Genomic DNA, 17,508 nt, shown 5'->3' with positions numbered 1-17,508 from the left:
CTTTAGCAACTTTTGTACCAAGTATGAGCTGTTAATATGCTAATATGCTGTGGCCCAAACAAATTTCTTTGGAAGTTTCAGTAGGAACACTTGAGAGATATGGATGGAGAGTAGAGGATATGTGTGATATTTTAAAGTTGAAAAAATTCAAATTTAGAGAAACAAAATGTGTTTGTGAAACACAAATGCCCCCGATAATGGCAAATTCCAAAGATGCCCAAGGTCACAAGGGCAAATATCTTGGTATCAGTAGAAAGATTTTGTCAAAAGAAATGCTCATGTATAAAATGAAAGCTCCAATATTTACCATTTAGAAGTTATGACCAATGTAAAAAAAAAAATTAGAAGTTAAATGTCAAGGTCAAAAGGTTTAATACCAACGGAAAGGTCTTGTCACAAGGAACACTCATGTGAAATATCAAAGCTCTCACTTATTGTTCAAAAGTAGGTCAAACTCCATGGTCAAGGTCACAGGGTCAAAAATGTTGGAACCCACAGAAAGGTCTTGACACAAGGAATACTCATGTGAAATATTAAAGCTCTATCACTTATTGTTCAAAAGTTATTAGCAAGGTTAAAGTTTTCAAAAAGTAGGTCATACTCCAAGGTCAAGGGGTCAAAAATGTTGGTACCCACGGAAAGGTCTTGTCACAAGGAACACTCATGTGAAATATCAAAGCTCTATCACTTACTGTTCAAAAGTTATTAGCAAGGTTAAAGTTTCAGACAGAATGACAGAATTACAGAATGACAGACAGGACAAAAACAATATGCCCCCCCATCTTCAATCTCGGGGGCATAAAAATTCAAATTTACTGCATATAGTTAAAATTGCAGTTTTAGTAGAAAATAATCTGGAAATGAATTATAACTCTTTCTAGATTCGAACCCATGACCTACAGATCAGCAGTCCACACATTAACCTACTGAGCTAATAAGCTAGGCAATTGGATTTAAAGGGGCATGGACAGGGTTTGAGCTGAAAATTAAAATTTTATTTTTCCATTTTTATTGTCTACAATGCTTAACTGAGGCTTTTCTAATGGTCAACTAAAATTTGAATATCATTTGTTGAGTTACAAGTGAGATAGTACAGCACTCAGAAGTGCGAAGTAAACAAGGCCTGTGCCATGTTTTTGTTTGTATATAGATTGCTTAATAGAAAATATGTGAAAAACAAAATGAGATGTGCTAAACACGAAGGAACTATTTCATTGTGTTCAGAATTACCTTGTAAAATTCAAAATTCAAATTTTTGCTCACCATTTGAAATACCTTAGGGGCAAGATCAAGACATCGATGAATGATAAAAATCTAAATTCAAATATTTAGGGGGAGGGGGATAAAACCGCCCGTAAGTTTCCGTTATCCGACATCGATTACACTTTAAAATTAGTGAAAAAGAAACAAGAGGCCCACAGGCCTTATCGGTTACCTGAGAATTAGTGAAAAGTATCACTACTCCCAAGGGCTATGGAATTTAGAAAAAGTTTCCTGTTCTTAATGTCTAAAGCTAAATTCTAATGTTCAGCAACAGTACAACACAAGATGTGTTCTTAAAACTTCAATGCTCTCAAAAGTGCATACACTGATGGAAAGGTTTTTACATAATATATGTATTAACATTGAAAGAGATGACTAATTTGGACCCATCCTAGAGTCAAAACCCTTGGTTGTGAAATTCATCATGTTTGTACATCCTTTTTTGCTATTCCTATGTATGCTTTTAAATTTTATACAGTGACAGTCCTTCAAATCATTATAATAATTTTGACACCACCCTGAAACCAAACCCTTACCCCCTAGGATTATGGAATTTACAATTTGGTAAAGGACTACCTATTCCTTCTAAATATCCATTTAGTTTCAATTCAGTATCAATAGCACTAAAGATGTTATTTAAATGTTTTACACCTAAACACCATATCCTAAGTTTGGCCCCACCCTGGGATCAGAACCCCTATCTCAGGGATAATGAAATTTAAAATTTTGGTAGAGGCCTTTCTGCTCAACATCACATGCATTTAGTTTCTCTTACACATTTGAAGTTGTAGAGAAGAAAATTTTTGAAAATTGGTAAATTTTTGCCCTTTCCCAAGGCCCCAGGGGTGCAGGAGTCCTGAAATTTACAACTTATGTCCCCCTAGTCCTAAAGATGCTTCATACGTAATTGTAAAAGAATTGGAATGGCAGTTGTCAAGAAAAAGTTAAAAATTTGTATTATTCACACATATAATAACTGACCATTTTGGCCCCTGGCACCCTAATACCAAAACCCCTACCCCTGGGATAATCAAATTTACAATTTTGGTAAAGGATAACCTGTTCTTTCTACATATCCATTTAGTTTCAATAGCACTTAAAGAAGATGTTATTTATAGCACTAAAGAAGATGTTATTTATAACCACATTGTTGCTCTTGTGAATAAAGTATCACTTAATACTGATATTGTAAATGACAGTCAAAACAACAAAAATCTTTGCTTAACGATTAAATCATTATTAATCCATCATATATTTTGAATTACCCGTCGCTAAGAGAGCGGCCATTAAAGTTTTATTTATGAAGTCACACTGTCGGTTCCGGTTTATTTCATCAGCAGCACTGTAAACATGACGAGTCACAAACAGTTAAGTTTGGAGCTGTATAAGTTTGAGCCCGTTCTTTTGCAAGAAGAAATTAAGAAAAGAAGTTCAGTCGAGTCGCAGACCAGGCAGACGGTAAACGTTTCTTCATATAAATGTCTCAAACCTAAACCTGTCATTATAAGCAAATGATGGATCCACAATTTACAAAGTCTCTTCTTTTCAGACGACTTGGTTGGGTCAGGAATTTCGAAGAAAAAAACCCCACACTTTTTTCACATCTCTCCTTCGCATTAGTGTAATTCACTGCTTGACAGAAAGGCATCAACCTATTTATTCATAAAATCTAACACATGCACATCGATGATAATCTTAAAATCTTATCAAAACCGCGGAACACACGGTGTGACATCAAAATTATTGATTTTTGTGGTCATGAATAAAAAAAGACTTCCACATCATGGCAGCCTCTATAGATAGTGGGATTTTCAATTTTTAACGTTTTCAAATGAGTACTGAAGCTTATCTAGGCCGTATATCAACAGTATAGTATGACAATTTTTATGCCCCTGAGATCGAAGATCGGGGGCATATTGCTTTTGTCCTGTCTGTCATTCCGTCATTCTGTCTGAAACTTTAACCTTGATAATAACTTTTGAACAGTAAGTGATAGAGCTTTGATATTTCACCTGAGTATTCCTCGTGACAAGACCTTTCCGTGGGTACCAACATTTTTGACCCTGTGACCTTGAAGTTTAACCTACTTTTTGAAAACTTTAACCTTGCTAATAACTTTTGAACAGTAAGTGATAGAGCTTTGATATTTCACATGAGTATTCCTTGTGACAAGACCTTTCCGTGGGTACCAACATTTTTTACCCTGTGACCTTGGAGTTTGACCTACTTTTTGAAAACTTTATCCTTGCTTATAACTTTTGAACAGTAAGTGGTAGAGCTTTGATATTTCACGTGAGTGTTCCGTGTGACAAGACCTTTCCGTTGGTACTAAACCTTTTGACCTTGACCTACTTTTAATTTTTTTTTACATTGGTCATAACTTCTAAATGGTAAATATTAGAGCTTTCATATTGTACATGAGCATTTCTTGTAACAAGATCTTTCTACTGGTACCAAGATATTTGTCCTTATGACCTTGGCCATCTTCGGAATTGGCCATTATCGGGGGCATTTGTGTTTCACAAACACATCTTGTTTATCAAATAATTAATCCTATCATTTATCCCGTAAATGTTTTTTGGGTTGCCTTCCTCTATAATTGTTTTACACAACAAGATGTGTTTGTGATATCCTTTCTTATACAATGAATACCTTAAATTTTGATTTCCTCCAGACATGCTCAATATTTTTCCCCATTATGTCAATGTCTTAACCATGTAAACTTTCTCAAATAAGAGGCCCATGGGCCATATCACTCACCTGAGTCACCTTGGCCCTGCCATTGTTCAGCTGTTGTGATTTTTAAAAGATTATTTATTATCAATCTTTATTCCCATGAAAATTTTTGATCCCATATTGTGGCCCCAACTTAACTCCAAAGGATCACAACATAACTGAAAATGCATTCACATAACACAGAGATATATGTCTCAACATCAATATGATCAACATGATCTTGCTATTCTGGATAAGACCAAGGTCACAAGGTCATTGATCATGGTATGATATGAAGACCTTGCTATAAGAAACCTATATACAAAATAGAAAGCTAAATCTTTAATACAGTCCCTGAAACGTTCTACTTTACCATTTTTCTGTTCGCTCACCATGCACTTTCAGTGTGTTCAACGTGTGCTCACCATGCTTTCACCGTGCACTCTCGGTTTACTGTTTTTGCGTTCACCGTTCATGGAAACGTTCGCCATGCGTTCACTGTTCATTGTCATTCGGAACACCATGGTGTTGTTTGTTTAATGCATTTATCTTGACTCCTTTCAGGGATGTTTTTTAATTGTATGTAATCCAAACGACCGCGCTCATAGATTTTGGAGTCATGCATGTACACCTGTAAATTTTTGGTGCTAATTACTAAACTACCTTTACTTCATACACTGTATACATTGTTTATTCTCTTGTATCAAGAAATTAAATACTATGTATCTTATGTCAAAATGTAATACATGTACACCAAGATGACGCAACAATATTTAGGATTTATGAAAACATCAAGCATTTTAAATATTATAGAATTTTTTTTCTACTTTTCATGTATACATGTATCTGTACATGCAAATTTTCATCAGCTGATTGAATTTGTTTTGAATCCATGGCTCAGGCGTCGTAATTATTAATCTTCCTTACGCGGGAAAAAAACAGTGCGCCTTATAATTGATTCATGTATATAACAAAGGGCATTTTAATAAAAGAGACCATGGATGAAAATTGATTTAGAAAGGATATACAGTGGAACCCCGTTATTACGTTCCCCCTTTATTATGTTAGTCCGCATATTACGTTGGAATTTCAAAGCACAAAACCATTTCTTAACAAACTTATATTAAATAGACCTCGTTATTACGTTGTCCTAAAATGCCGGGACTCGGTATTACGTTGTAAATATTCCGACAAAAACGTAATAAACCCCTAATTATTCAATAGTGATTCTCAAAATAATAAGCCATTCACACCTTGACTGCCTGAGGCAGTCACCACGTAAATTTCCTGGTCTGTTTGGGGATTAGAGACGCTCGACTGATCACGCTTCGATAGATCTAGCGACATCAAGACAGGTGAATACCCCGTATAGAAGCCAGTGATAAACAATTAAATAATGTTTATTTAGAAATTGTACTCTATGAAATTTACTTCATTTTTCATATTTTGATAATCAAAGAAATAATTTTTCAACCACCTGCGTGTTCAGCATAGTGTGATTTCCTTCGCTATTAAAACTCTATTCACGGACAGCTTTGGTACCAAACAAGAAAGACCAAATTTATCGCAGCAATGTTACAACCGCTTGGGTAACTGCTTGGACATAGGTGACTAAAGGTGTTCAATTAAAAAATTATTCGTTGTTTGGACATGCAGCTTGGGTGTTCGTAAATCTCGTCCATACATACACCAATCTATCGGCCGATTTGTGCACGGCATTTACCTCAGTGAATATTTTAAAATCCCTTGATGCGCACGTTATTTTAGTGCCATCATTTAGCGTTATAAATGAAATCTTGGTGCATCATTATATATTTTTTTTATGTGGATTGCACTTAAATTGTTCTCCGTGCATGTTTATCGTTGGTGAGAAGTGTGCAAGTGTTGGGTATTGTGTGCGTTTTGTGTCTATAGTTTTGTTGTTTTTTGGGTGGCATTTTTTTTTATTGTGTTGTGTATTGTGTAATTAGAGAACTTAATAAAAATGATGTTTTGCTATTTTTTAATACAAATGTTGAATACGAACCGGAACGAGTTATTGAGAGAAATTTACATGAACGCATTGTTTTAAAGTTGAACAAAATGGCGGTCCAAACGAATGCAGAAAAAGCAACGTTTATCAAAACATCCTTATGTATCCTACACTGAAATAAAGAAAAGGGATAAGAACATGAAGAATTACGGACATTAAAGATAAGATGTAAATAAAACAAAGTATCATAGTCTTTTAAACAAAGAAACAGTAAACATATATTCACACACCCCTTCACGGAGTACCAACGGACGATATACAATTTCCAAATGATATTTTTAACGGATTTCACTGGGAACGTTTATTACGTTGCCCCCGGTATTACGTTATTTTATCGTGACAAAATGGAAAACGTAATAACGGGGTTCCACTGTACATTATGATTAATAATGGTTTTGCCATTCCAACAAAAAAACCAACTATTGACCGAGTATTTATTTTTTGACGTTGGCCTAACCTTCTGGTAAAAGTGTGATGTCGTCATCTTTTTGAAATAAACATGTGTAACAACAATCATTGAAAATAGGCCTAATATTATAATGCAGCGTTATTAGAATGTCCAACAGTTTATACTATGAGAAGAAGTGTGTGTGTATTTGGATTTTATTCACATAGTTTCTTTGAATCTGAGGGCAAGAGGAAATCCTGAGGCACTTTAGTAAGTAAAGCTGTTGAAATATTACATTCAATATGGCTCCAAAGAAAAGAGACTGTGCTTGTGAATGCTTGGTACCGCAGCATGTCGAACTTGTTGATGATAATAGTGTGGGCATCTCTTTGTTTTCTTATCGAAATATTTTTTAGTAGTTATTGATCGAGTTGACATTTTTATGGCCGATAACTTGCATTATATGTCAGTGGGGGCAATATCATTTTAATTTTGCTATAAAAGAAATTCTAAATAAATACAGCATAACAAGTTATACGCTTTATTTCATGCTTCGATATGCATCAACACAGGAAATGTATGTCATTCAAGCGGGGACAGTGTCAAAAGTGGTTCGGACCGGAAGTGCTTTATCAAACAAGCATGTGATAAAGCTAATGCTTTATCTCACTTGCAATATACACCACATGTATGACATATATATATATACACACACATATATATATATTCTCTAACTGATTATAAAATAAGTAGTATCCAACGGAAAAATCTTGAATGTACCGAATGAATTGCCTATTTTGCGTTCAACATGCACTCGCCGCACTCATCCTTCACCAAATTATGTTCACCGTTCGCTCTGCATGCATTCACCGTTCGCTCTGCGTACCGTTCACTGTTCATGTGGAAAAGTAGAACGTTTCAGGGACTGTAGTTCAGGAGATATTCCTCTTATCCTATAGACGCTTCAAACCAAAATGGTAGTGATTGGCCTCGTAGTTTTCAAGAAATAGTTAAAAATGTAAAACTGTTAATGGACCACGTCGGACTAAGACCGATGACATTTATTTCTTAAATGATCCCTGAATTATTTCAGTAACATAGAAAAATGTAATACAAGTGTTACAAGTACAAGCTGTTGATTTTAAGTCAGCATTTTTACCACATCGCTCACCTGAGTTACCTTGGCCCATATCTGAAGACTTTCCATATATATTTGCATCTAAAACCTTAGTTCGTATTGTGGCCCCAACCTACTCCTGGAGGCCGTGATTTTTACAAACTTGAATCTGCATTATGTCAGGAAGCTTTCATGTAAATCTCTGCTCCTCTGGCCCATTGGTTCTTGAGAGGATGATTTATAAAGGTTTTTTCTATTTATTCACAATTTCCCACATAAAACTTTGATCCCCTATTGTGGCCCCAAACTACCCCCGGGGGCCATGATTTGAATAAACTTGAATCTGCACTATGTCAGGAAGCTTTCATGCTCTTCTGGCTCATTGGTTCTTGAGAAGATGAATTTTTTTTAAAGATTTTCCATATATATTTCTATGTAAAACTTTGATCCCCTATTGTGGCCCCAATCTACCCCCATGGCCATGATTTGAACAAACTTGAATCTGCACTATGTCAGGAAGCTTTCATGTAAATCTCTGCTCTTCTGATTCATTGGCTGTTGAGAAGAAGATTTTTAAAAACCGGGGGCTATGATTTGAACAAACTTGAATCTGCACTATGTCAGGAAGCTTTCATATAAATTTCAGCTCTTCTGGCTCATTGGTTCTTGAGAAGAAGATTTTTAAATGACCCCACCCTATTTTTGCATTTTTGTGATTATGCTTTTGGCCAAGTTTGGTTATAATTGGCCCAGTGGTTCTTGAGAAGAAAATGAAAATGTGAAAAGTTTACAACGACGCCAATGCTGATGACGACGCTGACAGACAAATTTTGATCAGAAAAGCTCATTTGAGCCTTTGGCTCAGATGAGCTAAAAACAAAAATATTTAGAAGAAAATATACAGTAAAACAAGGTTATAGCCAAACCAAACTTTGTTATATCCAATAAAATTCCTTTCATAGGGAAATAAATATAATTTCGCAATAAACGTGAATTTGTTTTAAGTGTATTTGTTATAAGCATGTTTGACTGTATATGGCTTACTTTGACAGGAAATTTGAGTTGGTTGTACAGTTCTGAGATAAGAAGGTTATGAGTCAGTGTCTTCCTTGTTTTCATAATTCTGACTATGGCTGCATCAACCTGGTACTGCCGGTCCTGAAATACTCTCTCTGTAGTTGTGGTATTCTCCTCTGGCTAAAATTTTAAATGCAACCATGAAATGTTTTAATTGTGGATGGACATTTTGGGACTTTCTTCAATATACATGTATATAAGGTGCTCATGCTGCAAAATAAAGTGAAACCTCTCCAAAGCAACCCATCAGAAAACCGGTCCTCCCTGAATATTGGCCAATTTTAAAAGTCCTGGCAAAAATCTTAATATTTCCTTACAAAGAAATTCTCACAAAACCATCAACCCCTGAAAACCGGACACCAGTCACTTTTTATAGAACATTTGCTGACAAACATGTGCAATTTCCCCTCATAATACTGGCCACTTTCCAAGAAGAGAAAAGTTAGTCAGGGGTTGATCAAGAAGGACCAGGTGTGAAAAATGATGGGACCACCTGACAGGTGTAAACATTTTCACCGAAGGTGTAAAAATGCAAGTGGCCATCATAATTCCTATGGTTTACTTGTAATGTCCTGGGTGTTAGTCCAAGTGACCCTTCAAAATTTTGTACAAAATGTATTAAACAAATATTGAACATATTGAATGAATACAGTATCAAACATCATATTGTTGTATCATACTATTGTATGGATATAAGTGAATGTGAATAAAGAACGACAATGACAATTATCATTAATTAAATTAATTTTCTTGGTTTCCATAGACTTAAACTTCCTAACAAAAATTCAAATTACAATTTCAAACTTCACAAACGTCAAAACAAATTTAAATGTTTGTGAAATTTGAAATTGTAATTTGAATTTTTGTTAGGAAGTTTTCTTTCCAAGTGTGAAATAATAGTCCTTGAACACATTTGGTTCATGGTATGAAGAAGAAATATGTTATGAAAATTTAGGTAAAATGTGTCTAAATGCCAAGTTCTCTGTAAACTGGCCATTCCTCTAAACTGGCCATTTTCTATCCAATAAGCCATGTAGGAGAAGTGTTCACAAACTATTTTACAACCTCCATCCCTCAGATCCACTATAACTTTAAGGACATTCTGAGAGCTGCTTGGTTTAGAGAAGCATTCATCCAATATATTCAGTAATGCAGAATGTCTTAACATCCAAATAAACCACTTTTCTGTCAAAAGTGGTTCGGACAGTGTTCTTCAACACTTTCTCTAATATCAAAGAGAATAAATGAAATGAAGGCATCAAATTGAAGAAATATTTCACTATTATTAGGAAAATCTTAGAAGCAATTACTACTTCAAAATATACTTGGTATCAACACCATAGGGAACATGTACACACAGTTTAATGATCCTAGCCTTTTAGAACTATTTTTTCCCTTCATGATTACCCATGAAAGTATAATCTTGACCTTTAGCCTTGGAGAATAGCAGGTATCTTCCTCCATCTCCATGGGGAACAAGCATACCAGGTTTGATTATCCCAACCTTAAAACTATTCTACAAGATGCAGATAGATCAACTAAGAGACACACAGACACACTGCATCATACCATATATTTGAAATTCGACCAGTGGTTCTGAGGAAAAATTAGGTCAAACTCCAAGGTCAAAAGGTAAAAAACCCTCAGAACGGTCTTGTCACAAGGAATACTCATGTGAAATATCAAAGCTCTAACACTTATTGTTCAAAAGTTATTAGCAAGGTTAAAGTTTTCAAAAGGTAAGTCAAATTCCAAAGTCAAGGTCACAGGGTAAAAAATGTTGGTACCCACAAAAAGGTCTTGTCACAAGGAATACTCATGTGAAATATCAAAGCTCTAGCACTTACTATTCAAAAGTTATTATCTAGGTTAAAGTTTCAAACAGAATGACAGACAGGACAAAAACAATATGCCCCCCGGTCTTCGATCTTGGGGGCATAAAAACACATATGCATATCCATAACAACTATACAAAGTTTTAGGACAGTGAAGTTGTGAGAGGAGATGATTCCACAAAATAAGTACCATCTATTCAAGACTTGCTTAAACAAGAATATCAGAAAAACTGATGGATGCTCCCCAAAATGCATTGAACTATTTCATATGACAAATGATCAATAACTGTTGAAATATTGTTGAAATAAAAAAAATGACCTTGAGTGACCTTTGTCTGAAAGTAATTTCCCTATTTATATTTGTGTGATATATGATCAATACCTGTTCCAAAACTGTTGAAATACATAAGGTGTATCCTGAGTGACCTTGACCTTTCCAAAATGACCTTAAGGAGACCTTGGTCCAAACGATCAATAATTGTTGATATATTGTTGAAATGAAGGATTTTTTTCCCAAACATAAGGTGTATGTTCTGAGTGACCTTGAACTTTACAAAAGGTGACCTTTGTCTATAAGCAATTTGCTATCACTTATTTGTGTGAAATATGATCAATCCCTTTTCAAAAACTGTTGAAATAAACAACTTTAAATTTATCTAAGGTATATGTGTTGAGTGACCTTGACCTTTCCAAAATGACCTTGGTCCAAGAGTCCCTGTGTTAAGGAATATTTGTGATCAATTATGATAAATTTCTGATGAAAGGTTTAGGAGATGGAAACTTTAAAATCAAACAGTTGAAATAAGAAACTTTTATATGTTCTGAGTGACCTTGACCTTTCCAATATGACCTTGAAGGACCTTGGTCCAAAAGTCCTTGTCTCAAGGAACATTGCTGATCAATTATATCATTTTCTGATGAAAGGTTTAGGAAATATGAGCTTGGACGGACAGAGAGACAGATGTCTCATGACGGCGACTATATGCTCCCCTGAAATTTTTCGGGGAGCATAAAAATGACCAAATCAACTACATGATCACTTTCAAAAAGACACATGCACATCTTCAATGTGTCCATAACAACTGTACAGATGTGATAGGAGTTGATTACACAAAATATTCACCATCTGTTCAAGACATACTTAAACAAGAGTACCGCAAACAGTACAACATGGGCCTGTCGGACAGTGAAATTCAACCTGCAAGTACAGTATGCACTTTGAATTGATATCAACATTCTTAATAGAAAAGCCTTAAAGTGTAGGGTAGAGTGATCATGAGTCAACCCCTTCTCTTTCCTTTTTGTATGCAGATTTATTTCGACTGTTTCTCCTCTGGTATTTGGTGTTGCTCGAAAAAGCTCGAAATTATTTACTATTTGTTGCTTGGATCACCCTGGTATTTAACATCATAATGCATTCAGATTTGATAAACTTCCAACACTGAAATTCGTTCATATGTCAGACACATTTGATATTAAGTCGGACACTCATAATTTACTAATTATACAGGCAGGTAACTTATTCCAGGTTGTATAGAATATTGTATGCTACTGACAAATATTTTATGTATACTTTTTGTGAACTCATTAAAATTGTTAACACAGAAAGGTGTAGTACTTGATTTTAAAACAAATAAGTCCAGTCATGAATTATCTAAAATCAGGTGTAATGAATCGAGTTGTACCAACCAGACAGGTAGAGTCAGGGGGGGTGGGGGGTGGGGGGGTGGTTACTTATTTGACATTCATTTCCTATTATATTTACATGTGAAGTTAGTACATATTCATTTTTACATGCAAAGTAAGATATATTTCTACATTATAAATGGGCCTTATGTATTCTCCAAATAAATTTCCATGGGATTTTTAATGTTGATTTAAAGTTAGCCAGTGTCCGACTTTGTATCATATAGCAAAATTCTACTGTCCGACTCAAGATCAAATTGATTCATTGACTTTAGATCGTGTCCGACTCTTGATCACTCTACCCTAATAGTGCATGGTGCACCAATCGATATGACATGTAAACTGATTATGTTTTCTCTGAGAGGGAAGTTGCAATATCTGTATCCATAATGAAACTTTTTGACCTACATGTAGTTTTAGTCCAAATTATGTCACAGAGCACCAATCAAATTGAAATGTTAAAAAAAATAATTTTAAAAATCCGGAAAACTGTTTGACCTACTTTAAGCCCTAAAGTAGGTCACCGACGGATGAACCAATCCAGCTGATATGCAAACTGAACTTGTATTCCTCCAATATTAGTAGGACACAGTGCACCAATCCCGCTGAAAAGCAAACTCATTCTTATGCTTCTTGAGGGAGAAGTTGTGACCAAATTTAAAAGCTGTACATGCATCCAATATGGAAAAAAGTCCGGAAAACATTACCTCGGACAGCCAGCTGGACAGACAGCATATAGCATTAATATTTCCCATCTAAAGAGGGTCGTATAAAAACTGTTGAAATGAGGAATTTTTATGCTCTGAGTGACCTTTACCTTTCCAAAATGACCTTGCGAGACCTTGATCCACAAGTCCTTGTCTCAAAGAACATTTTGATCAATTATATCAGTTTTTGATGAAAGGATTATGAGATATGAGCTTGGATGGATAGACAGACACAACAACTACTATTTGCTCCCACAAAATTTTTCAGGGAGCATAAAAATTCTTGAAAAATATAACAACTTACTGTCTCTTTCAACTGTATTTGGTTTATCTTGATGCGGCAAAGCTTATGCTTAAAGCCACCATTAAACAAGAATTTGTCACCATTCTCAACATCTTTGCCCTTGAAAAAAGTATAAAAAAATAGAAATAAAATAAAAATATTTAAAAAAAAGACAGTTTTTTAAGGTAGCTCACTACACTGAAGCTTATACTCTGTACGACACACATCACAAGATGGCAATTTTAATGTTTTGTGAAATGATTTGTATCGATCGATTTGTTTGTCTATCATCGTAGCTCAGTAGTTAAAGCATTGGTCTGCTGAACCACAGATCTTGAGTTCAAATCTCCCAGAGTCTTTTGTTTATATGTGTTGAAATATTTTTTTTGAAAATCATGTGTTTATCAAAATTTGTATATTTTTTGACTTTTTGGCATATATACTTATTGTATATCATCATATCTTTTACAATTAAATCAATTCGTACTGATTTGAGAAACTATTTCTGGATGTAGTGAGCCACCTTAAACTACACAATTTTTCAATAATAATTTGTTTACATAGAAATGACATGTACATGTTCATTAAATTTGCCATGAACTTCAAATCACCATTTCAAAATGTTTAATAAAAAGTAAAAATGAATTGATGTTGCATGTTTAAAGCATGACATTTCAAACAACATAAGCTGAACATCACATTTGTAATTATGACAATTTTTCCATTTCTCAAAAGAAACAATGTATCATTGGATAAAGTACAGTAAAAATTAAATGTAATACCTTTGGGTTTTTAATGAGGACCCTAGCTTTGCCACAAGCAAGGGATTGCAAAGTTCTCTTCAATTCGCCTTCCTCTGTGAACGATAATCACAATTTTTGCAAATCAATAGTTCACTATCAGAGACTGATGATTCAAGAGAGGGCTAGCTGTCTCAGTTAGGACTAATGTCCAATTTAGGTCCAAATATCAGTCCAGTCCACTCTCAAATTTCCAAATTGAAGTAAGTTTTCCCCCCAATGAACTGTATGGAGTTCGCATTGCTACTTCTGTTAAATTGAATTTTTCTCACACACGACTTCTCGAAAATTGAACGCTATTATTTTCAGTCATGAATAATGAAACAGGTGATGTGTTAATGCATATACAAGACAAACACAAGTGCATGGTTTCACTTTTGAAATCATGTGACATGTACAATTCAAAAGGATTTCCCCGGATGATGTTCTGAAGAAGTGTTTTTATCTTGAGTTTCACCTTTACAATCTAGCTATGATTATTCTACATCTTCAACAGCTATTGTAGAAAGAGAATTTTCTTATATAGAACATCTAAGGCCACTGATAAATGTGTTGTGTTTCTGCTAACCCGACTGACCCTAAATTATAGCCCCGACCCTAGAATTTTTTTTCAATATTTAAAAAAAATATCTTCATTTTCCCGGAAAAAATATATTCCCGGTTCTTGGTTTTCGTTTTAGTTAGACATTGAGATGAAGTCATTCAAACACTTTGACGATGTACAAAATTCCATGGTATTGTGTCAAGCGTTTAAACAACATTGATAATGTTTGCAACTAATAGCATGGCATGATGGTTGACCTAGTACCTCCATGCGTGCCTCACGCAACAGTGATTTGACAACTGAGGTTAACAGACGGTCGAGAAACTCTGCCAAGTGTCATGTTTTCATACAAGACTTTGTTAAAATTGCCAACTCCTATGCTGTTTTTAGACGGTGCCTATTTATAGCCATGCACTGTCTTATGTTATTGCTTCAGTGGGCATTACTGTATACACACGGGGACCCTAGTTTTATATGGAGGTCATGATGCAGTGACAGACATGAATGTCTAGTCTGTCAAATTTGTATGCACATCCATAGTTTCTGCTGCATTTCTAACTGAAAACACCATGAAAAAGGCTGCAAATAAAGTAGTGAATGCATCCGAGTTGTTGATAGCCGAGAGGAAAAAAAGATGTGCAGACTTTTTTTGAAATAAAAATTTATATCTGGTAAAATGTTTTAGCTGGAAGAGAGTTGGATCCCATTAGGATAAGTGGATCTGCCCAGACTGTCTTCCTACCCTTGTTCCATTTAGATTGTGAACATACATTTGAAAATACATTCGGAAATGTATTAATAAACTTAAAAGATGTTAATGATGTTGATATTTTGGTGATGATTTAATATTTTTTTTCAAAACCATCACATTATTTTCCTGTCAAACATATCCAATAGTAGTATTCCTATGACAACCAATCTAAATGTAGAAACAATATATCTGGTACTTGTATAGCATAGTGGCATAAAGGAGTTTTGTGTTTTATGCTAGATATGTTTCATTGAAAAATATTGTTTCTTATAAAACATCTGAAAATAATCCTCAGCCAATAACGGGTGAAATGTTAAGATTGAAAGTTTATTTGCAATGCAATTTCAGCAAAATTTTATTTTGAAAGACTAGTATAAAATTCAATAGAACATTTAACTTGTTAGAGTTTACAATGTTTTTGTTTACTTTGAAAAAATAAAATTTAAAAAATAAATAAAATTTATTTCCTACCTACCCACCCTATTTTTTTCTGGAACGTTAGCGGAAACTCAACAATTTTTGTCGTTGGCCTAATGTTGTGACAAAGAAAATGAAACAAGAGGCCTTATATCCACAATGTACAATGCCACTTGTGGGGACCGTGATTGGTATAGTGCAGGATTTGTTAATTCCAAGCGAAGAAAGTAGGTTGGTAAGTACATGTATTAAAAGACTGATTGTGTAGGATTATAATCTACCAATTATAAACTCTCCCAAACGAAGTACTGACTGCATAAAAGTGGGCTTTTTCTTAGTACTACTATTTTCCTCAATGCCAACTTCATTTAAAAACTCTAGATCACAAAGACCTTAGTTTTGAAAATTTTCAAATATCCATTATTTTTCTTCAGTAACACTGGCATCACTTGACCTTGATCCTAGTTTGTAGGTCTCAACATCCTCTCATCATTTTTTTTATGATAGCATGTCTCTATCAGTCCTGGTTGTAAAGTAATACAACTTTCTATAATGAAGGTCACTGGAGATACCACTTTGAAAGTCACAACATCATTTTATCATTTCTGAAAATTCCATGTCTCTATCAATTCCAGTTCTAAAATTATATGAATTTGTATGTTCAAGGTCAGAGGTCAAGGTCACTGGAATCACTTGACCTTTATACTAATTTGTAGATCCTATCATACTTTCTGAATATCCCATGTCTCTATCAGACCTGGTTCTTAAATAACACTAGGTTTATGATCTAAGATCAGAGGTCACTGGAGTCACTTGCCCTTGATACTAGTTGGTAGGTCCTCTCTTCCTTTTATCATTTCTGAAGGTCCCATGTCTCTATCGATTGCAGTTCTAAAGTTATATGAGTTTTAGATTCGGGGTCAGAGGTCAAGGTTAGGTCAATAGAATCATTTGACATTGATACTAATTTGTAGATCCCAACATCTTATCATCATTTCTGAAGATGACATGTCTCTATCAGACCTGATTAAGTATAGTCAAACCTGTATTAAGAGACCGTCCAAAGGAAAATGGAAACAAGAAGCCCATGGGGCCACATCGCTCACCTGAGTCACCTTGGAACATATTTAAAGATTTTTCCTATATATTCGCATGTAAAATGTTGATCCCTATTGTGGCCCTAATCTACCCCTAGGGGCCATGATTTTTAAAATTTTGAATCTGCAGTGTCAGAAAGCTTCCATGAAAATATAAACTTTTATGGCCCAATGGTTCTTGAACAGAAGATTTTCTCTATATACTTGTATATAAAACTTTGATCCCCTATTGTGGCCCCATCCTACCCCCAGGGGCCATGATTTTAACAAACTTAAATTTGCACTATGTCAGGAAGCTTTCATGTAAATTTGTACTTTCCTAGGCCGGTAGTTCTTGAGAAGACGATTTTAAAAGATTTTCCCTATACATCTGTTTGTAAAACTTTGATCCCCTATTGTGGCCCCATCTCAACCTAGGGGGTCATAATTTTAACAAATTTGAACCTGCACTATGTCAGGAAGCTTTCATGTAAATTTGTACTTTCCTAGCCCAGTGGTTCTGGAGAAGATTTTTAAAGATTTTCCCTATACATTTGTATGTAAAAAATTTGATCCCCTATTGTGGTCCCAACCTACCCCCAGGGGCCATGATTTGAACAGTTTTGAATCTGCACTATGTCAGGAAGTTTTCATGTAAATTTCAGCTCCTCTGGTTCAGTGGTTCTTGAGAAGAAGATTTTTAAATGACCCCAACCTATTTTTCCACCTTATTTTTGCATTTTTGTAATTATCTCTCCTTAGAAAGGAGCATGGCCCTTCATTTGAACAAACTTAAAAGCCCTTCACCCAAGGATGC

General features: G+C 34.9%; 1 protein-coding gene across 2 annotated transcripts in view; it reads right to left on the bottom strand.

Annotated features, from left to right (window-relative positions):
* LOC125658912 (cullin-4A-like) overlaps positions 1–17,508 on the bottom strand; it is a 75,574-nt gene that overhangs the window by 3,624 nt on the left and 54,442 nt on the right. The window contains exons 18-20 of one of the 2 annotated variants that reach the window (XM_056149693.1): positions 13,886–13,959; positions 13,125–13,223; positions 8,560–8,712 (exon numbers count right to left, since the gene is read on the bottom strand). In XM_056149693.1, the coding sequence (XP_056005668.1) occupies positions 8,560–8,712; positions 13,125–13,223; positions 13,886–13,959 (326 nt within the window). Of the gene's footprint in view, positions 1–37; positions 8,713–13,124; positions 13,224–13,885; positions 13,960–17,508 lie in introns of those variants that run through there. The other variant, XM_056149692.1, reaches the window with a different exon arrangement.

Source organism: Ostrea edulis, chromosome 9, assembly GCF_947568905.1.
Source record: "Ostrea edulis chromosome 9, xbOstEdul1.1, whole genome shotgun sequence".
NCBI classification, from domain to species: Eukaryota; Metazoa; Mollusca; class Bivalvia; order Ostreida; family Ostreidae; genus Ostrea; species Ostrea edulis.
The sequence above is the reverse complement of the archived record's forward strand: the minus strand, read 5'-3'. Positions and strand labels throughout refer to the sequence as shown.